Source organism: Psammomys obesus, unplaced genomic scaffold (assembly GCF_907164565.1).
Source record: "Psammomys obesus unplaced genomic scaffold, mPsaObe1.curated_primary_1811, whole genome shotgun sequence".
Classification (NCBI taxonomy): Eukaryota; Metazoa; Chordata; class Mammalia; order Rodentia; family Muridae; genus Psammomys; species Psammomys obesus.
Window position 1 is genome coordinate 25,763,762 of NW_026595981.1, and position 23,557 is coordinate 25,787,318.

Sequence of the window (23,557 nt, forward strand, 5' to 3'; positions counted from 1 at the left end):
TTTTTTTTTTTTTTTTTTTTTTTTTTTTTTTTTTGAAACACTGACCCTTTAATAAGAGTCAGCAAGAAATATAGGATCCCTTCCCTCCCCCGGCCTGCCTCCGCCGAAGCCACCACCACCACCACCATCTCTGTGGCTGGACGCTGGAAGAGTCCTCCATGTTTGTGGACTCAGGATGACAGGGCAGCCTCCTTCTGTGGTTGTTGGGCTTGTGAACGCTGCAGTATCTTTTGGCTTTCCACATCTCTAAAATGTTTTTCAACCTGCAAGAGTACAACAAAGCAGACAAGTCAGAAATGGAGATGGGAGAAGGTCTCCTGTACAATCTAAGCCAGGCTTCCCAGGCCTGGCTGTTTGGCCCATGGACTATGCAGTCAACTTCAGCCTTGCTGCTGTCCACTGGCCTCCCATGCTGCAAGGTAGGCAGGAGGAGCTTCTTGTTTCAGCCATATGTGTGGCAGTTGAGCTAAGACTGGTTTATGTTGCAGCTATAAACTATTATGTAATAAAATGAAGAGTAATTATTACCACCAAAATTCCTCCTTCCTTTCTAACAATGTTTTTAAATTTTATATTTATTTTAAATTATGTGTAGTTGTGTATGTGCATGTGGGAGAGTGCAGGTGTCAGAGCCTTGGGTCAAACGGAACTTGGAATACAAACAGTTGTGAGCTGCCTTACATAAATGCTGAGAATAGAATTCAGGTCTTTTAGAAAGCAGCAAGTGCTCTTAACTGCTGAGCCACCTTCTTCAGCCCCTTCTTCCTTCCTGACATAAACACAGAAGAAAAAGCTACTGGGGAGGAAAAAAAATCAATCCCATTATACTTTCTAAATCCACGATGCTCAGACCTGAGAGATGGCTCAGTGCTTAAGAGCACGCGTTCTTGCAGAAGACTTGGGTTTGAGTCCTAGCACCCACACGGTAGTTTACCGCCAGCTATAGTTCTAGTTCTATAGACTCCAATGCCTGTTTCTGACCTCCATGGGCACCAGGCAGTCTCATATGTGTATGTATATATTTTGCATATATATGAAATCCTCCTCTTGGAAAGTTTCACGGCTTCATTACTTACTATTTTGCGTACATGGCTCAGTGCACTCCCCTCTTTGCCTTTACAATTGTCCACTTGATATGGGGGTGTAATAACAACTTCTTCCATGACTACGATGTTTTTTTCTTGCCATTTACAGTCTTTAATGCTGGAAGGACAAGAATATAGGTGAATATAACATCCTGGGGTCATCCCATCCCTCCTGTCTAATGAAGATCTAACTTTAGAGCCAGGCGTTGTGGCACACACCTTTCATCTTAGCACTAGGGAGGCAGAGGCAGGTGGATCTCTGAGTTCAAAGCCAGCCTGGTCTATAGAATGAGTTCCAGGACAGCCAGAGCTACACAGAGAAACCCTGTTTTGAAAAGATAAATAAATAAACCAACCAACAAACAGCTGGTAGGCTGACTCCAAGTTCTCAGCTTACCATTCAGCCAGAGAGAGGAGGCACCAAACATTCCCTGAGCACCCTTGGAGAGGAAAGCACTAGGGAGAGCCCAGAACTGTTAGTCTGAAGCATCAAGGGCCTGGAGAACCATAAAACATTTGGTAGCAGTCTCAGAAGCTCAAACCAAATTACAAATGAATAACCAGACCTAGACCACCTGACTTAGTGGCCTAGGGCAGAGGCTGGCAAATGCTTTCTAACCAGGGTCAGAACATGAACAGCTACAGAACTCTGTCAACAGATGACACATATACAAAGGGCAGATCTGTCCCCCACTCCTATAATCTGGCCACCATGAGCCTAGGGGAAAAATACCACTTGTAGAAATACAGTGATCTGTACTTTGCTTCCACCCAGCCCCATACCCTCAAACATGCAAGCTGCATTCCAACTGACCCCACTCAACTACCACAGCCAAACACCTGCCAGACCAGGAAGCTCCATCTGAGTTCACACACGGGGAATCCCAGGGCAGCTGATGCTACTAAGAGAGTTCCTTCACATACCTGGAAATGCTTAGATACACCCGGCCCCAGACAGTTCTACTGCCAGCTGCCATCTGTGCACCAGACCCTGGGTGGTTAAACAGGGTAACAGAAGGCAGCAGGGGGGTTGAGGTGGGTGTCAAATGTTCCAGGGTTTCAGCAGTTAGGGAAGCTGGTAGAGCGTCAAATGACTTCTGCTGTGACAACATGTGTTTTAGGAGGAGGTAAGAAGATAGCCTTCTGTTCTTCCTAACTCCCTGTGTTTGTCCCAAGGCAAACTAGGGAAATTACATAACTTCCTTTAATAAAACCACAAGCTATTTTAGAGGAAAGGATGGCAATAATAACAAACAAGAAGCCATTCATGAGCTCTAAATGATGGATTACTACTACTAGGGACCCTTACAAGACAATGCAACCCTAAACAAACTTACAAGTGACTCGGTTATGATCACAGTATTCCCCTGCGCAAACGGAGCTCCCAGCATCACATCTCTAGATGCCAATGTGCTGCCAATACCTACCCCAGTTTCCCTGGTACACTTTCAGGAAGACAACCACCCAGAAGCCTTTCATCAGATAAACAACCAGCCAGTATCAGCTCTAGGAAAAGGAACCCTTATGCTCCCACAACTCACGTCTTGTGAATGGTCTGGAAGAGCTGCTGGCCCTCCAGGGAGACACCAGCGCTGATTGCATAGGCCTGGCTCAGCTTCTCCTCCTTCTCCGTCCGTGCTTTGCTGGCAAGCTAGGGGTGAGGGAGAGGAAAAATACTCAGAAGAACATTTCCCTTTGTTCTTTCCAACTCAGGACCTTAAACTAAGGAAGAAGGTCAGAAAAGAGTGGTCTGGAATCATTTTGGTTAGAGATCTGATGAAACAAACAAACCCCCAAATACAGCATCTAGTTACTGCCTGCAATTCGTGGCAAACACTCCCTCTTTTCTATTTTTCCTGAGGGCCTCCTATGTGCCAGACATGTACTGTGCTACTTTAGAGATTCAGGCTCTGAAGGGAGCGTGAAAACACGAGACAACTCCAGCGAAAAGAAACAGGAAAATCAAGCATGGTAACATGCTGTACAACAGGGGTCAGGATGGTTATGAGAGGTGATGGTCAGAGAAAAACACAATGCATGTACTTCTACTTAAAGATAAAGTACACATCCATCCACTACTATGCGAACTAAAGCCTCAGGCTTAAAATTAATATGCACTTTCAAAGACCAAGAACTGAGGCCCAGCTCTTGGCAGTCAAGGCTCACCTTGTCCAGCACCTTATGCTCACCAACAGCCAAGCCTAAAGTAAACCTAACCTACCTCCACCTGAGATGAAGGTAGGCCTGCCCCATTCTGCTCTGAGAAAAAGGAAAGGTCTGAATTCTACCTCGTGCCTGCCCCTTCACTGCCCATGGTGGACCAATCACACGATGATCAAAGCAAATTCTACTAAAATTTAAGACTCCTGGCAAGGCTGGGCACACTGTCAACCTGTACTGTCCCCCCTTACAGTACTGCTTGCTAGAAAAATTGTGAGTATGAGAGAAAAACGTGTTGGACAAGGCAGTTAAAGAAAACAGGCACCACTGGGCACGGTGATGCACACCGTTAATCCCAGCACTCAGGAGGCAGAGGCAGGCAGATCTCTGCTTCCAGGACAGCCAGGACTGTTGCACTAGAAACCCTGTCTCAAACCAAAACAAACAAACAAACAACAAAAACAAACCAAAAAGAAAAAGAAACACAGGCAGATACTGCACCTGAAAAATCAAGAGCGATCTACAATTTTTGGTTCATGAACACTAATAGTTCGTTCATACACAGAACATAAACATCAAATGAAGCCACAGCACACTAAACACACACACTGTGATGATAAATACTTATTTGAACAGAAGGGCTAGGGCACACATGCTGTCATTTTAGTCTCTAGATAAAAGCAGAAAGCATGACAAACCTCTTCTGTGATTTGAAGCCAGAGCTCACCTGGTCTCCAAATATGGACAGACACAAATATGACAGCAGCGTTAGTAATTATCTTGCAGGCCTGGCTGCTGTTCTGGCCCCATCAAGCTACATCTTCACGGAGGAATCAATGTACTCTGAGCAAGGAAATCCAAACTGAAGTAAGACCGGTTAGAGCTTGGAAACACTGGGTTTCTACAGATAAGCAACAAAGCAATGCCTTTTCAGGAACCAAGAAAACCCTGGTAACCAACCACAAGGGGTTTCCTTGGGTCTTACTTCCCAAACAATGTCTCAGAGAATGAAATCTCCAAAGAAAGGAGGATAAGCCAGAGGGCAGTGGCACTTCTCAGAGCCCCCGGGGCCTAGGCAAGAGCTCCTTCACTGAGCTGTGCCTCACCTCCTGGACAATGGACTCCATTACTCTATGCTGAATTACCTGCAGCTAAGTTTTCGACCCCTTGACTTACTGCAGATGTTTACATCTTCAGCCATCAGATTACTTGTGTCCTCAGGGCCACGTAAAGAGCGCTCTAAGAACCTGCCTTCCTTCACCAGAATGTTGTACAATGGGGTCAGCTTCTCTCATAGATGCCCCAACACGGGCTGCAGCTCAGTGGGTACAGCGCTGGCCTAGCGAGTATCAAACACTAGATTTGATCCCTGGCACTGCAGAACTAAGGTATGGTGACAAAGCTAGAATCAGAAGTTCAAGGTCATTCTCAGTTATACAGTAACAATAAGTTCCAGGACAGCCTGGGATGTGTCTGTGAGATCCTGTCTCATCTCAAAAAGACCCAACCAATCAGGCATAGAGAAAGTGTTCCCACAAAAACAATCAACATTTGTGTCCTCTCCTTAAAATTTTGAGTCAGAGAAAGACATCACTTAATATCGCTCTTCATTAGAATGAACTCACATAGAACACAGATCAGTCTTCTTAGAGCAAATGAGCATCATTCTCTCATCTTGGTTGTTTACAAAAATGCCTACACTATTATAAACTGGTGATATGTTCCAATTATTCCAAATTGGCAAACTTATGGTTCTTGACTGAAGATCAGAGAGAACTAATAATAGCAAAGGTGCTCAGTGCTTCTCTTGGGCTTGATAGGGTTTTTAGTACATTAAAAAAAATTCAGACTATCATCTAGCACGTGGCTTTGCTACCAATCAAAACAAGCACTAACCAGTCAGTACCTTAAAAAATAAAAAAACACCACGTTTAAAAGCACACCAGGCTCAGGAAAATTAAAGCATAAACCCATAAGTTCATGTCACTAATAGTATGTGCCTTAACCTAAATGATGTACCTGAAAACCTACACTTGCTCGGCCCCTGTCTGTCACTGCCTAGTATTCCCCCTGAAAACAAAATAACTTCTACAAACCAGAGCTTCCTCCTGAGGCCACTTTATAAATAGCATGTGCCCACATCTTGATGTGGGCAGAGGAAAAAAACTGCATGAACATGATACCAAAACAAAACGATCAATATTTAGTGGCTCTGGGCTGGTAAGATAGTTTGTTCAGTGGGCAAAAGTACTTGTTGCCAACAACGCACTGGCCTGAGTTCAATACCCAGAATCCACAAGGCGGAAGGAAAACCAGCTCCTGCAAACTGTCCTCTGACTTTACATGCATGCACACTTGCACTTACATATATACAAAAGACATGTAAAAAATTAAAATAGAAAAAGTAGCTCCTAGTCAAGTGATTTAAGGAACAACAGGACGTCTACAAAGCCCTTCTGTGTACTTAAAGTGATATGTGTTAGGGGAAAAGGAAGACTCACAAGAAAATCCAAGCAATATGTACTTCATCTTGTTGCCAACTGAGCCATCTTATTTCCATACACCCAAGAAAGCAGGTGCTGAGGAAACTCCAGAGGGACTCCTACTGCAAGCACTAAACAGACTGAGACAGCTGCCAGGACAAGAAGAAGAGTCCAGGGAGAAACCTGCCGCTGTGACCTACTGACTTCGCTGCGCCACTCGCAACTCGCCTCCCTCTGTATCTGGGTCTTGTAAGCAGCTGCCCTTACAGAGGGGTTAGGAAACAACACAGCTGCTGTCTGATATGGCTGGTGCTACCTTCAAGCCCAGTGTAGCTAAAAACTTCAATCTTTCAGATTGGAGGCATGCTCTTAGTACCCCTCCTCCTTTGAATGGTAACTGATTTTTCTGTGGATGGGTGTTTTGTCTGCATGTGTGTGTTGTGCACAAAGAGCATGCCTAGTGTTCAGAGGCCAAAGAGGGTATCAGATCACCTGAGACTGGAGTTACAGATGGTTGTGAGCTGCCATGTAGGTGCTGAAAATTGAACCTGGGTCCTCTGGAAGAGAAGCCAGTGTTCTTGACCACTGAGCCATCTCTTCAGCTCCTTGGAAGCCCTTTTGATGCAAGGTCTCATTTTAGGGCTGGCCTAAAACCTGCAATCCTTCTGTTTGCTTCTGCTTCTGAGTGGTGGTGCTACTTGTGCTACTACACCAATGGAAAAACCTCATTCTTAGCTGGTAACAAATAAGCTCTCAAACAGGTATCTTCCAAATGTCAGTGCCTTCCAAATATCCCATGCCTGAGTTTCCTAGCTAAACGCTCCTGCCTAAAAGTTCCAATCAAATACTGCTCCGGGCCAGATACAGTATCATGCACCTGTGGACCCCAGCTTCTTGGGAGGAAGGCTAAGGTGACATCACTTGAGGGCAGGAGTCCAAGGCCAGGCAAAACAACATGGCAAAACCCAATCTATTTAAAACGTGTGCAAGCGATCAAGAGAAGGGGCGGGGTGGGGGGTGGGGATAAAAAGATCTCCTTACAATCCTAGACAGCTGGAAACTAAAAAAATACAGTGTCCCATGGGAAGCTGTGTCCTAGAATACATAATGCTGAATCAAACGGGAAGGGTAGAGCCAAAAGGGCCTGGCAATAAAAACTAAAATTCTAAGATTCCACATTGAATGACAATTTATGCCAGGCGATGCACCAAGACATAATTAAGCAATCCTCAAATAATCCTGTGAAATAGGGATTAAGCTACTTCCATTTGCTAGATGAAGAAACTAAAACACAACTGACAAAAAAAATTACCCCAAATTAACAAGCCACAGTGGTAAGATCTAGATTTGAACCTGGACAGGCTGGTTCTAGAACATTCTATTTTTTTCCAGTGCTGGGGATAGAGCTCAGAGATTCATTCATGCTGGTAAAATGTTCTACCACTGACACCCCCCGCCCCCGAGCAAGTAAGTGTTCTTAACCACCATGCCGTATCTCCCAGTGTCAGCAGCAAGAGTTAACTCTAGGGCTAGTGAGACAGATGGCTCTGTGAGCAAAAGCACTTGTCACTGGGCCTGATGATCTGGGTAGAACAGAGTAACTCCTTTAAGTTGTCCTGTGATTTCCACATAAGTACTACGGCATATGTGTGCCCCAAATTCACGCATATAAATAAATGCAATTAAACTTATTTTAAATGGAAAAATAAAACCTAGCCTAATTTTAAAACAGGAAAAAGAGAAGAAAAAGAACAGAAGTTAAATCTAAGCATGCTTGCAATGGTAGCACTTGGACACTAAAGCAGGAGTGCTCCCTCTCTAAGCCAGCTTGGCTACAGGGTAAAACCCTGTCTCAAAAACAAACACCACCACAAGACAGTCAAGTCTATGGCTGGCTACAGTGTCAATCTGTAGGACTAACATGGTGGGAACAACTCCTTTCACAAAGTATACCCAGACACACCCTGAAAATAAATTCTTAAAATGTGAAGTATTTTTTTCAGGTCTGTTGAAAATGATTATAAATTTAAAAGATGCTATCTGGGTACCATCAAGATGGCGGAGAGTAAAAGTGCGTGCTATGAAAGCCTGCTGACCCGAGTTTAATCCCTGGAACCCATAATGGAAGGAAATGTCTCAAAAGTTGTGCTCTAATCTCTACACCTACAATCACAAACACAAACATCATGCAGACAACATGAATAAAATATTTTGAAAAAGAGAACTATAGTTGAGTGCAACAGGCTGTGGTCTCACTAGTTAAAAAGGCCGAGAATCATGTAAGGGCCAGGGTGCACTGCCTAACAGCGACCCAATCTTAAAATAAGGTGTCTGGAGCCAGGCACGGTATCGAACACCTGTAATCCAGCACTTGAGAGGCAGAGGCAGGTGGATCTCTGTGAGTTTGAGGTTGGCCTGGTCTACAGGGGGAGTTCCAGGACAGCCAAGGCTACACAGAGAAACCCTGTCTTGAAAAACCAAAAACAAAACAAAATAAATAAGGTGTCTGTAACCCTCTTTGCTGAACTATTGGCAATTAATGGATTCTGGAAAGGAAAGTAAAATTGCCTTCAGGTCTTTAATCAAACAAACAAACAAACAAAAATTTTAAAGAGACCAAGATGATGCCAAAAGGCCTATAAACATAGAAGTCTACCTACAACTAATAAGGGGAAGTAGGAGTATAAGCTCCAGCTGCCTCCGCAGACTCTCTTTTTTGCAAAGCAGGAGGACTGCCATGACATAAAGGCCAGCCAGGCTACATAACAAGACCGTAGAGAACATTAACACTGACCCCTGCTCGACCTGTTCCCTTTGCAGCACACTCAATAACGTGTTTTCTTTTAAATAAACAGAATGTACGCAATCTCCTTCAGCATTTCAAAGAACACAGATTCTGCGATACAAAGTCATTTATCTCAGCTGATAAAAACAAGAACCACCATTTCTTGAAGCTCTAAGACTAAAAAAAGGCAAGCTTCGTGCACTTAACACTAAGATGCATTAATGCTTTGCTGTAGGAAACTGTAAAATTTATATGCTGCTATCATATAATAGGGAACCAGATTTCAGTCAATATATATTACATGCAAAATTTTATCTTTAATTAGTTTAAAACAAAAACACATGCTAACAGAGCCAGTGTCTGTCATGTGTAACTATATCATAAAACATCGACAGCTACAAGAAACCACTGCAGCATTTAAGTACTGACAATAACTTTCCAATCCTAAGATTCTGACACCAAAGTTTGTTGTCAAACCTACCCTGTCTGTCAGAGAGAAAACCAACTGGAGTGCAAGCTGAAAGTGACTTCAACAATTTCTCTCAAACACAGCCATACAGAGGCTCTGTGAAGAAATCAGGATAGTACCAGGTGGGCTGTAACACAACGGACAGGTATTAGATCCTGTTTTTTTTTCGTTTGGTTTGTTGTTTGTTTTTTTTTTTTTCTAGACAGGGTATCCCTGTGTAGTTCTGGCTGTCCTCAAACTCACAAAGATCCTCTGCCTCCCAAATGCTGGAGCTAAAAGTATGTACCACTATACCCAGAATTTTTTTGGTTTCTCTGTGTGTAGCTCTGGCTATCTTGGAATTCACTCTGTCGACCAGGCTGGCCTCAAACCCAAGAGATCCGCCTGCCTCTGCCTCTGTTGGGGTTAAAGGCACCTGTCAGCATGCCCAGCTTAGATATTATTTTAATATTATGAGCACAGAGAAGATGGTTTATGGGTAGTGTTTTAAAGATATATAATTAAATACTTCCTTTAGCAATGAGCTGCTTCTTCCCCCCTTTTCATATAAATTTTATTATATGCTAGAGGTATACAATGTTATAAAAGATAGTAAAAAGGATCACTATTAATGGCTAAGTTCACATACCCAAACCAGACTTGGTAGTGCACAGCTATAATCTTGGCCCTGAGAAGGTGGATGCAGAACAATTAGGAGTTCCAAGCCAGCCTGGGCTACATAGGAAGATCATCTCAAAACACTAAACACCTCACAGCCATCACTCTATTACAAACTCATCTTGTATTTTCTAAGAGAACTGCTAAAGAGGCTCTAAATCCTAAAGGGAATATTTTCCAAATGGCTATGCATGTTGACTCAAACCTATAATCCCAGCATTCAGGAAACTGAGGCATGAGCACACACCCGCACACATACTACCAGGTAGGGTGGTGTACACTTGTAATCTCACTCTGATGATAGACAGATAAATGCAGAAGAATCTTGAGTTCAAGGCCAGCCTCAGCTACACAGAACACCTCACTAACACCAACAAAGTTGGGAAACTGGCAACATGGCCCAGCAAGTGAAAGCAAGTGCCACCAAGCCTTATGACTTGAATCTGATCCCCAGGACCCATATGGCGGAAAGAGAATCAGTTTATGAAAGTTGTCATCTGTTCAAGTACACACTCGCATGGACACACACAACACATACAACCTTGTACCCACACAAATGTGCACAAAATAAATTAAAAGCAAACAAGCATATAATGCACACTATAAAAACACATGACTCTCAGTTGTCAGATGAAACAGCTAGGCTGCAGACATAGCTCAGTAGTACAGCATTTGCCTAGCATACACAGAGCCCTCCACTGACCCTAGCATCACAAAAGTGTTTTGTGCTTTCTCCCAAAGAAAACAGATACTGGCTTTTAACAGTCTCTATAAAGCCTCTAGTTTAGGTCAGTGACAGAAAAGACAGACAAGCTGAGCAATGCCATTTTTTTCCAAGGTCACTTAAGCTCACTATGCCAAGGGTCAATGAACCACAACTGGGAGCCAAATCTAGCCAATTTCCCACTTGAGATAAATTTTACTGGAGTACAAATCAAAGCCATTTGACTATATACAGCCTACAAAAGCAACCCTGACTAGTTCTGTCTATCACCGGACGGTTCACAGAAGCTGTAAGAGTGACTGCCTGACCTTTCCTATGCTATTATAGCCTCTCATTCTTGCTCCATGGATCTTACCACGTTAATGTACCTAAGAGAGACAGTGGACTTATTAGCTTGCACAATTGAGGCCTGGACTCAATTCCCAGAATATTCAAAAATGTTGCGGTCCCTCAATACTCCCAAAAAATATGAAATTCCTTAGGGCAGGGGAAGTGTCTTAATCATCCTGACATTTCCCGGTAACTGGAAAGGAGGGAGAAGAGAGAAGGTGGACAGAACCAATCTCAAAGCTAACAGTCCCAGCAGTTAAAGGACTTATATAAATGACCCAATTCCTTGGTAGTCCTCCCAGAGCATAGTGTACACATCCGGTCCCAGCACTAGGAGGCTGAGGCAGCGGGACAGCAAGTTGGAGGATGTCTTGGGCTTTATCACAGACTTGTGTCCTCATCTACAAAAAAAAAAAGCAGTTCTTCAAACATTCCACATTCTAGCACACCATACTTTTGGTATACTGTGTGATCCTTCCACTGTCCATCTTTAGGGCAATTTCTGGCATTTTCCTAAGGTGGCCTAGAACTTCCAGTACTAGAATGAACTGCATCACTTGTACTCTGCCAGAAAACAAAGCCAATCAGAATGTCCTCTTAACAGTGGAAGCAGTATCAGCACTGGATCCACCAGAAAATCCATACTTAAAGACTGTCACCTCTGAGTCAAAGAGGTGACTGCAACAATCTTTTATTGCCCAATTCTGTCAATGACGCTGGCTCACATTGGTCTTTCCCTGCAGGCAGTGAGTGGTTCTTTATCGCGCACACACACATGACACTGAGAAGGCCCCTTGGTAATTAGTGGCCTAAGGAGGTCCCTGGAGTCAGCTGGATGACATGCATTGTAGGCTGAGCCAAGTCACAAGCTCTAGTGTGGCAATGGCTCCTCTACGACAGTTCTGTCAGGCTGACTCTAAAGTTTGAATGACAGGGAAACTGATCTCCAAAGAAAAAAAATGGTTCGTAAATGGCATCCAATTACTACCTGTGTGACTATTCACTTAACAGAACCCTTGCTATTCACCAGGGATGGACTCTTCCTCTCCATTTCCCAAATGCATCTCAAAACACACCCACGACAGTGTCTGCCCAGGACCATGTATCAACCTACTGGCAGACTAAAAAGACCCTAAAGATTACAGCCTCTAGGAGCCAGCAGTTATATCCTTGGTTAGGGGTTTGGCTCACTGGGGGGAGGGGGGACGGGGACATGTTAGGTATATATGAAGGCTCTAGTTTAATACCAAGCCCCCAAAGCACGGAAAACTGTTTACTGCTCAAGATCAGTGGCTATTATCCATCCTTCATTTATATACCTTCCCCTATGTATCAAATACACATACCAAAGAGATGGAGGGGGATTCTTACATAGTATGTATAAAGCCCATGGATTTGATCCCAAACACCATGAAATAAAAATACATACTTATACCTAAATGGAGAGTGACCAGGAATACGTCTGATCCTACTCGGTATTGCCACCATACTGGCACCATCAAAATGTAGTAAAAGGGGGAGAAGGAGTAGCTCAGCAGTTAAGAGCATTGGCTGTTCTTCCAGAGGACCCAGGCTCAACTCCCAGCACCTACACAGCAGCTCACAACTAACTGTCTATAACTCCAGTTCCAGGGCTTCTAACACCCTCACACAGACATATATTCAGGCAAAACACCAATGAACATAAAAATAAAAATAGGGCTGGAGATGGCTCAGAGGTTAAGAGCACTGGCTGCTTTTCCAGAGGTCCTGAGTTCAATTCTCAGCAACCACATGGTGCCTCACAACCACCTATAATGAGATCTGATGCTCTCTTCTGGTGTGCAGGTGTACATGCAGGCAGAACATTGTATACATAATAAACCTTTAAAAAAATAAAAATAAATTACATATTAAAGAAAAGATATGTAAAGTGAATTAGTAATGGGTTAGGTTCACAAATAGGCTACAATCTAGTAACTAAAACTACCCAGGAGCTTACTCAAACTTGGAAGTTTGAATAAATCAAATCAAATCACCAAAAATAAGGTTATGTTAAATCTTAGCTGTTTAGCTGGTAAAATCTAAATAAAAATTAAGTGAATTTGTCCTTCATTGTGATACTATACTTAAAAAGTAAACACAGGTTTGTTTGTTTTTTTTTTTCAAAGAAATCTGGGCCTGGTGGAAGCAGGCAGATCTCTGTGACTTCAAGGCCAGCCTGATCTACAGAGCAAGTTCCAGGTGATCCAGGACTATCCACAGAAACTCTGTCTCAAGAAACAAAACAAAAAGAAATAAAGAAAGCTGTCTTTTCCACATTCTCAGCTTTATCACCACCACCAGACCTCTCTGTATATTCCATTTTTTTCCAGATTCCATTTTTATTCATTCAACATCATTGCCAGGGACTGATAAGCATTCTGAATTGTCACTCACTGATTATTAATCATGGAAAACAGATCAGAAATAGATCTGAAAAGGTTGATAAACTAGTCAGGGGGTTGGAGAGGGAGGTGAATCCTTAACTTCCCTATTACCTGTGGCTTTCCATTTCCCACCTAACGAACCAAAATGATGGAGACTGAGTACATGCATTCATTTTCCAAGAATGTTCAATCTGCAGCCCATGCCAGGTCAACTGTGAACTGGGCATAACACATATGGAGATGATGTTGTATCACAATGTCAAGAGGTTGGACACCTGTCAAAATACATGTGTTGGCCTTGGCTGGGTCAAATCTCTTAAGACTCCCACAGGCTTTTGGAAAAAACATAGTGGCCTAGGTTCTGTGATGTTCATTCTATCGCCAGTACTTAGACAGATGTTTGATGAATTACACCAACGCCCATTGTCCAAGAAATCCCTGTTACTTCTAGTCACCAAAGAAAAAGTCTCCACCCTTTAGTTTGTGAGAGCCAGTACAAACTTGAATGACAGTAACATCACTGCTCTTAGTTGTCTCCCTTGCCACACTGTTCCTGTTTCTTGCTCCCAAAAAATCAATCCAAGAAGCATCAATTTGGGAGTCCAAAACCTGGCATTGTGGTATATACCTGTAAGCTCATCACTCAAGAGCCTGAGCCAGAAAGATTATAACTTCCAAGCCAGACCACCTGGCTACACAGGAAATCATACCAAGCTTTATGGATGAGGAGGGTAGGGATGTAGCACGCTCAAAGCTCAAGATTTGATTCTCCAGTACTCCTAAATCAGTCATATTGGCACATAGCTGAAATCCTAGCACTTGGGAGACAGGGGAAGGAGGATCAGAAGTTGGAGAGTCATCCTCGACCATATAGTGAGTTGGAATATAAGACCCCACCTCAAAAAACAAAAAGAATGTGCTATAGTGCTGAGTAATCTGAACCTCACTTATGACTGGCCTTTGTATGTTGTTGTACTTTTACTTGAAGACTCTATCAGAAAATTCTGAACACTGTAACATGGTATAACATTACCACAAGAGAAGATTAAATTACATTCAAGAAGGACTTACTCAGTTCAAAACTTGCCCAGCATTCTCTGGGTCCTAAATTCAAACTCTATCCAACCCCTTGGCCCCCAAAGATTTTCAAGACTTCTCCCTTCTACAATTCCACTGTCATCTCAAAGCTTCCACACTACTGCTAGGGCTAGACATAAGACTTCTTATACCTTCTCTAGCTAAGCTAATATTAAGTATTTCCTTGAAAAGTTCATCTCATCCACTTCCTGCTGGCCTGGCTCAAACAGCTCTTTGGTTTGTATCAAGGTCACTTAAGCAGAGTGCACTTCCTATGTCAGCAAGATGAGCCTGCACACGCACATCTCCCACTGAAGTCATTAACCGCACAACAGCATTGGTTCCCAGACTATAAACTCTGACACCCTGCACTATGCCAGCTTCTTTCCAGGTACCTGAGAGAACACTGCTTCCCTCCCACATGCTTAAACAGCCCTCCAACATTAGGAAACTCAAGTCCGTGTTCTCAAAAATGAGACAAAATTGAGGAAGGGGCAACAGTAGGGATCAAAACCAGTAGACTGGTGGGTGGGGTAGCACACGCTCAGCACTTGGGAGGCAGAGGTAGGAGCACCCTTCAAGGCCAGGTTGGTCTGCACAGGAAGCTCCAGGACAGCAATGATTGTGCATGCTAAGCAAGCATTCTACCTCGGAGCTACATGCTCACTCCAAGAACTGTTCATGTCACCCAAGCAACCTGTAACAGCCACTCAGACTATTTTCAGTAAGAGCCCAGGAGGCAGTCACCTGAGTCAGTATGCAAGGAGGAATGGTTTAAAAGGAAAGAAGACAGTTTACTCATAAACACCTCTGCAAATGAAGAATGAAATGAACCGAGACAACCGAACTCCCAACCTAATCTTAGTACCTGGCTTTTCTTCCTAGCAAACCTTTTCCAGAATAGGCAAGCAAGCTGTTCAGCTCTAGGGGAAAAAGTTCTGATGTTTCTGAAACTAGTGCTTCTTAATGCTTATTTATAAAAGTGGGTAAACAATGCTGGTAAATAAGACTAACCAGCAATGCCTAGTGGTGGCACATATCTACAATCTCAGCACTTGGAAGGTTGAGGCTCAGAAATTCAAGGTCAACCTGAGTTGCAGTGAGCTTGAGACCAACCTGGGAGCCATGAAAACCTATCTCAAAAAAAAAAAAAAAAAAAAAAAAATCAAAATAGAACTGGGTGTGGTGACACACCCCTTTGATCCCAGCACTCAGGAGGCAGAAGCAGGTGGATGGCTGTGAGTTCAAAGGCAGCCTGATCTATAGAGTGAGTTCTAGTACAGCCAACACTACACAGAGAAACCCTGTCTCAAAAAAAAAAAAAAAAGACAAACAAAAAAATCAAATTAAAAAACAAAAACAAACCAACAACACTAAGTAGCACAAAGCCAAAACTGAAAGCAAAGGTAATCCACAAAAAGCAAGGGGTGCCATGATCTGAAACTAAATGTCAAAAATTCTACTGTGTAATGGTGCACGTGTGTTTACACGCTCACAGACTCATTTCTCAGCATGCACGGCGTACACCACCCAACCCTTCTCAATGGTGGTACTTGGTCCTAAAGACAGGGATCTGTTATCCTTTTATTCTTTAGTATCTTTTTAAGAAAATCATCCTGTTTCTAATAATCATTACTATTCACTAAGGTTCAGTTGAGAGACTTTTCATGATTACAAAGGGCAACAGACTGCAGTTCTAACACCCTGGGAATAAATCACTTCATTCAAATGTCTTAAAATTTCATGAGCTGTAACAGAAGGCCACCCAAAGAGCTCCAATATTCTAGTAGGAGGCATCTGACTAAGCCAGGGTTTTAAATATCTACAAGCTTCAAAAACTGGGACAGCCAGAATAACACTACCTTCAGGACCCTTCCAAGAGTAAAAACAAACAAACAAAAACAGGTGTTGTTCCCCTGGAATCTGACAGGGAGCTCCAGATCTCATGTAACTAACTGCATTCACTCCCTCTACCTATTGTTGCAGCCACCTAAGTGTTTCCTTGCTTTGCTGAACTGTAGCAAACATACCACAGTCCCTAGAGGCAAGAGAATATACATTATTACAAGCCTCCTCTACAGGGAAAAACTTCCACACCAAGCCAATCCCAGACAGCTGTTACTAAAGGCCTAACTCACGCCCAGCAAGTTGAAGTTGTCCATTAAGCACCTACTCTGTGCAATATACTTAATAGTGAATCTAAGGGTGTAGCTTAAGGGTACAGCGCTTGCCTAACATAGACCATGTCCTGGAACTATAATAAAACACATAAGTGAAGTCAGGCGTGGTAGCACATGCCTTTAATCCCAGCACTTGGGAGGCAGAGGCAGATGGATCAAAGCAAGCCCAGGACAGCCAGGGAAAGCTGTCTTGAAAAAAATAAGTGAACCTAACAAGTATGATAGGCATTCTTCAAGTTTGACAAGACAAAGAACATATGATTACAAAAAGGTTATACACAGGGTGATTTTAGGGCACAGTTTACCCAGCATACATCACTCTGTACCAAATGTAAAACGAAAGCTCACCCTCCAACAAAAACAAACAAACAAAAAAAGGTCCCAGTTGTGCTATCAGCTATTAGGTAGGAAGGACACTATACCAAGATAAATCAGAATACTTCAGAATACTGGAAACAGAATATTTCAGGCCCACTTAGCAGAGAAGTCTCAATAACTAAGTTTCCAGCCATTCTGAAAGAGTAGAGGAGACATGACAGGCTCTAGCAAGGCTTGGGGGCGGGTGGGGAATCACCACTGATCAACATTGTGTTTGACTAATTGAACTGGAGTCAAATGATGTGATCTGGGGTTCCCATAAATTTGCACATGTGAGATTAAAATATCCTCAACAGGGCAGGAGTGGCAGCCATGCCTTTAATCCCAGAACTCAGAGAGGCAAGAGGCGGGTGGATTGATAGGAGTTCTGAGGCCAGACTGGTTTACAAAGTAAGTCCAGGACAGGATAAGGGTATATAGAGAAACCCTGTCTCAAAAAACAAACAAACAAACAAACAAACAAAAAAACCCCTAAACATCTAAAGACCTGAAATTAAATATGAAGAAAAAAAAATGAAACTTCAATGCAGTGGCTTTTAAATTTGTTTGTGAGTTTGCTTTGTTTTTGAGACAGTTTCTCCTCGTAGTCTTGGCTGTCCTGATCGTACTGTACAGACCAGGCTGGCCTTGAACTCAAAGATCCGCCTGCCTCTGCTTCCTGAGCGCTGGGACTAAAGGCATGTACCACCACATGTGGGTTATGACTTTCAAAGTTTTTTAGGTTCATGAAACACTCCTGAATCCTCATACATATGTACAAATATCCACATCACATAACCCTAGGTCAGTGGGAAAGACCCCTTGTCAACCATACCACCACCAAAAATTAATACACAGACTCTAGGTTTAAAAAAGGGGTGATGGCGAAAGACTGCTGGGTGATGGATCAATTGAAGTGTTGGCCACACAGGAGGCCATAATTTCAATTCCTAGGACCCATGTCAAAGGCTGGGTGTGGTGGCTTGTGTCTGGACTCTGTTCTCTGGGGAGGGGCATACAGTACCCTGGAGTTTTCTGGCCAGCCAGTTAACTGAATCAATGAGTGCCAGGTCTAACAAGACCCTGTCTCAAAAAATAAGAAAAAAAAGTGAAAGAGGAGGACATCCTATGTCAACCTCCAGCCTCCAAATGTGTTCACACAAGTGCTCTTTATAAAGGGTAAAAGCATTGGGGTGTGGCAGCACACACCTTAAATCCCAGTGCCCAGGAAGGCAGAGGCAAGAGTTCCAGGCCTGCCTGGTCTACAAAGAAAATCCAAGACAGCCAGAGAAACAAAGAGACCCAGTCTGGAAAAACGAAACGAATGAATGAATGAATGAATGAATGAATGAATGAACGAACGATAGCAAAAGCACGCTGTCAACTCTAATTGAGTATAAGATTAGGCTGGGTAGTGGCTGGAGAGCTAGATGGTTGAGTGGTTAAGAGCATCTGATGCTCTTCCAAAGAATCTGACCACCCATCAGGCAGCTCACAGCAGCCCTCACAGCAGCCCATCAGTCCAGCTCCAGGGCACTTGAACACACATACACACAACACACATAACACACAGGCTTGGGCATGATGACTCAAAGCTTTAATCCAAACACTTGAGAGGTAGAAGCAGGTGAATCTTGAATGCAGGGCCACTTGGTTTTTTTTTTTTTTTTTTTTTTATTAAGTTCCAAGCCAACCATACATAGTGAGACCCTGTCTCAAAAAAAAAAAAAAAAAAAAAAAGACTACACAAATGAATCATCACTACTATTATTCCTATTTGTATTCTGTTCCAATTTAGAATCTGCAATGTAAACCAGACTAGCCTCAGATTTGAAGTAATCCTCTTGCCTCTTCTGCATGCTGGAACTACAAACGTACCACCATGTCCAACTTTCAAGAGAGGTTTATATTTTTTTCCACCTTTGTCAGGTCTCATGAATTCCAGGTTGGCCTCAAACTCATTCTGCAGCTGAGGAGGACCCTGAACTTTTGAACTTCCTGTGCTGAGATTATAGGCATATACCACTGAAGATAATTATTTTCTTCTTTTTTTTTTGGTCTTTCCAAAAAAGATTCTCTATCTAGAGCCCTACCTGTCCTGGAACTCGATCTATAGACCAAGCTGGCCTTGAACTCACAGAGATCTACCTATCTCTACCTCCCAAGTGCTGGCATTAAAGGTGTGTATCATCAAGACCAGCTCAAAGATATTTAAGGTGTAACAAAGATAATCCCAAATAACAGGGAAAATTACAAGAAAAGATACAAGCCAGGTATAAGTGGTGCTTAAGTGGTGCTCACTTGTAATTTTAGCACTTAAGAGGTACAGTCAGAAAAATCCGGATTCAAGGTCATTATTACAAAGTCTACATAAAAAATTCAAGGCCAGGCCAGGCTACTTAAGACCCTCTCATATAAACCAAGGAAAGCTGGGGAAGAAGTTGGTAGTGTGCTTGCCTAGCATGCAGGAGGCCCTGTGTTTGATCCCATCATCATAGAAACTATATGTGGTAGCACATGCTACATCACAGCACTTAGGAAGCAGAGTCAGGAAAATATGAAGTTCAAAGTCCATCCTTGGCCATATATTAAGTTCAAGGTTAGCATGAAATACATGAGAACCTGTCTCAAAAGGGAAAAAAGACAAAGTAGTTCCCCACCTCAAGAAAAGATAGAATAAGCAATGGTTAAGACAATTTTTAAAAGCATGCATAATAAAACAATGTATATGTTTCCAAAAGTTGACAAGCCCCCTTCCCAACATTTCCGACAGCTAGAACTGTCCTTGAGTCCTTACCTTACTAACATTGAGTGAAGCTAGGGGAGGTGGGGTTTCTGTTCGATCATTAATTATTTCCACTTCTGAAACATACTGTAAGTTTATAAGCAAGATGTCTGCGTGGTTGGGCTTTCCGCTGGAAGAGGGACATTCTGGTGAGAAAATAAAGTTAAGGAAAATAGGACAAAGGCATGTTGCACAAGGAGCATAAAAAACAATACAGGCAACAGGGCAGTGGGGGTACACACCTGTAATCCCAGGGAGGCAGGCACAGGCAGATCTCCGTGAGTTTGAGACCAGCCTGGTCTACAGAGTGTGTTCCAGGACAACCAGGGCTACACAGAGAAAAAAAAAAAAGAGAAAAGAAAAGAATACAGGCTTATAGAAAAGGCAAACACTGAGTCTCAGCTCTCCTCAAAAATAAATAAATAAATAAATAAAAACCCCTGGCACATGCCTTTAAGCCCACTTACAAATGAGTCCAGGACAACAAAAAAGTTACCTTGCTCCCCCAAATGCATAGCTAAAGGATCTCACGTTTTTTAGAGCCATATACAGCCAGAAACTGAAAGCCTCACTTTCTCTCCATGGGTTTAATGGAAAGAAATGCAAATGCCATATGCACTGTTTTGTCTTCAACTCAGGTGACACAAAGACTCACTGCTTTCACCTTTGGGGGTGATACCCAAATGTCTCCCTGTATCTGGAGAGTGCTTCTCAATTATTAAGACTTCATGTTTTTTTCTCTTTTTCACACTTGAAATGTCCCACTTTCCAGAGGCAAAACTACACCATTGGGAAGGAAGCTACCCAAGATGAGACCTAATTCATTCATCCATCCATTCATTTTCCAACTATTTACTAAGATGCTGCTGAATGTCTAAGGCACCAAAGGAAGAGGTTTTAGGCCAAGTATGATCTCTTGCTTCTAAAATAACACAAGAAAAAAAGAACTGTCCTTGTATGAAGTTTATAAAAAAAATATTTCTGAGCTAGAAGACGACAATTCATGATTAATATTAGTTAAAAGACAGCAGACTCTGTAGGGAACTTAATTTTAAAGACAGAGGCAACCTTCTAAAAATAAATAATTCAAGTAAATCCACCTGTGGCTCAAATAAAGTGGGAAGCAATGGACACTTATTCCAACCAGGAAGTGTTAGGTTTTCCAACAGTGAATTTACTGGAGTAATTCAGAAATCATTTCCACCCCAAGGGAGCAGGCCCACCTCTTCCAAACAGCTTAACAGTGGGTACTCTAAAACGGGAGGACATTACTATGAAATGTGTTGAACTCAACAGGAGGAGCCCACTGTCATACATAAACCCCTGAAAAACGTGGCAGGTCCTCTCCCGGACCAGGCTTCCAATCCCAACACCCCCTAAACAGCAATTTTCAAATGACCGAAAACACCCCACTCACGGTGACACCAAGCATACACGACTCCAGCAAAATCAGCCACCAGTTCAGATCAAACTCCGTCCTGTACTTCCTACCCCAAACTGGCAAGGCCCATATGACCACTATCCCACCGCCCTTTCTTGAACCAAATCTCATCAGCAGACAGCCCACTCCTTGTCCTACTAGCAGTTCCTGACCCTCCAAACCCTCCCCATAGCATTCTACCGCTCCTCACTCCATCCGGGCTCCCATCTCCAGCCCACTCCCCACCACGACCCCCTCCCTTAATCACGGGGTCCCCTCCACACGCCGTTCCCTCCCGGAAAGCCACCCGCGTGTCAAGCTCCGCTCCACCCACCATCCCTCAGCTGGGGCCCAGCTCCCACAAGGGGTGGGAGACAAGGGTCCCCAAAGTGGACCGAAAGGCCCGCGGGAGGGGGAAGGGAACGCAGGGCCATGCGCATGCGCCCGGGGCGCCGCGGTAGCCGGTCGCCCCTAGGCCGGGAGAGGGCCCTAGCTGCCGCCGCCGCCGTCCCCTGCCCCCCCCACCACCGCACCTACACGCCGGCCCGGCCTCGGGGTCCACGCAGAGAAGGATACTTAGAGCCAGCATTTTGGACTGGTAGTCAAAAGCTACCACCTCGCCCTGCAGCCGCTGCTCCTGGCACGTCCGGCACGACACCTGGCTCCCAACGCTGAAGTACTCGCCCGGAGGAGCCGCCATCTTGGGAGAGCAGCCGCGGCCGGCGGCGGCGGCAGCAGCGGGCGAAAGCCGGGCCCCCAGTAAGCGCCGCGCCGCGACGCACGGGGCGTGCTGACGTCACGCGCCGGGGCGTGGTCTGGCGCTGGGTGGGGCGGGAGCCTAGGTGGAAGGGGGAAAAAGAAAAAAAAAAGGGGAATGTTGAGTCCAGTGAATTTGCTTGTGCGGCCGCCCATCTGCTCGGTCGAGTGCTGTCAGAGCTCTGTTGGAAGCTAAGGAACTAAACACAGGTAAAGGCTAAATAACCTCCGTGGAACGAAATGGAGTCTCTGCCTAAGCCCACACCTTGCCCAGAAACATTTAATGAATGAACTCTATAAAATAATGCTATCCTCACTTGCATACGAAGAACGAGAAGCTCAGCGGACTTCACAGGACTCACTCAAAATGATTATAGCTAATTGCCAAGTAGTTGTACAAAAAAACATTTGCTGTAGAGTTAGGCAAACTAGAATCTGAGGCCACCTTCCAAATAATATGACCTTAAGCAAATGATCAGACTTGACCACTTACTGCGCATCCGGCAGCTCCTCAAGGAAGGAATCAATAGCCTCATTTTACAAATGAAGAAAGAAAGTCTTAAAATTATCAGAGTCACAAAACTGGCAAAGCCGTGATTTTGATTCCAAGAAAGATGCTTTTTACTGACCTGTATTAGATAATAATGCTTCCTAGGAGGCTTAAGTGAGATAATGCATACATGCGTGACATATAGGAGCTAAATAAATAATAGTTAGCCCCTGATCCCAGAAAGCTGGGTAAAATGAGGTACAATTCTGGGATGTAGCTCAGTCATAAAACACATATCCATTCTCAAGGGTTCAAGTCTCAGCACCACTAGAAACCAGGGGGAAAAAAAATCAATAAAAAGAAGAGAGGGAAAGTCAAGAACAAGGGATGGTAGTAATGACAAGCCTCCCTCCCAACGATATCCATCTGATGGTACAATGCTTACTAACCTTATGGGAGGGACTGTGAAGATGCACTTTTTAAACCTCTCACCACCAGCTGCCATCCTTCACCCACCCATCCCACAATATAAAAATATGAGAAACAGGTTGACCTTTCTCTAGTTTAGAGGGAGTCAGAGGGCCAGCTTTAGCACTACAGTGTAAGCCTGAACAAAGTTCAAAGGTGTTTCCTTGTGCTCCAAAGGCAAAAATTTCATTGAGTTGGTCGCATTCATACAATCATTATAATAGGAATAAAAATTCACCTCCATGCTTATGTTTTTTCCAGAGGAGTATTGTGTCTTTCTTTTTTTTTTTTTTTTTTTTTTTTTTCCGTATTGTGTCTTTCTATTCTGGCCCCCTTAACAGGTCATATGTAACTCCACTTCTCCCAGAAAGGAGGAAATACTGGGGTTGAAACTGGTCAGGACCTTGAATCACTACTAAGCAATATCCTCATCCCTGACTCCACTTTTTATGTGACATTTTGTAATTAGTCTCCCCTTTTCCTCAAGTGCATGCCTTGAACTCTAGAATGTTTGTTTGTTTGTTTTCTATACATACATACAAATGACAAAGTTTATGTTAGGCCCAGAAATAACTTAATACCTCCTAATTAAAGTAGATTTGTTTTGTTTTGATTTTGGAGACAGGGTTTCTCTGTGTAGCCCTGGCTGTCCTGGAACTGGTTCTGTAGACCAGGCTAGCTTAGAACTCACAGAGATCTACCTGCCTCTGCTTTCTAAGTACTGGGATCAAATGCGTGTATCTCCACCACCTGGCTAAAACAGAATGCTCGTAACAGTATCTCATAATTAAATTTCACGAGTGTGGTCTCTGTTTCAAAGCATCTTTCAGGACTTTCACCTTTCACTTAAAGGAAGCTCCTCTCTGATATTCCTGGATTACCACATCACTCATTGGGTCGTCATTACATAAGATACAAATTAC

At 43.4% G+C, this 23,557-nt stretch overlaps 1 protein-coding gene across 1 annotated transcript; it reads right to left on the minus strand.

The window, feature by feature from the left end:
- On the minus strand, positions 1-21,688 carry Lsm12 (LSM12 homolog). Its single transcript, XM_055620137.1, has 5 exons — positions 21,497-21,688; positions 19,513-19,646; positions 2,627-2,736; positions 1,077-1,203; positions 1-263 (listed from the first exon to the last, which is right to left on the minus strand). Exons 1-5 carry the CDS (start codon positions 21,618-21,620, stop codon positions 171-173), a joined length of 588 nt encoding a protein of 195 aa, XP_055476112.1. The 5' UTR covers positions 21,621-21,688; the 3' UTR covers positions 1-170.
- Positions 21,689-23,557: the final 1,869 nt, after the last annotated feature.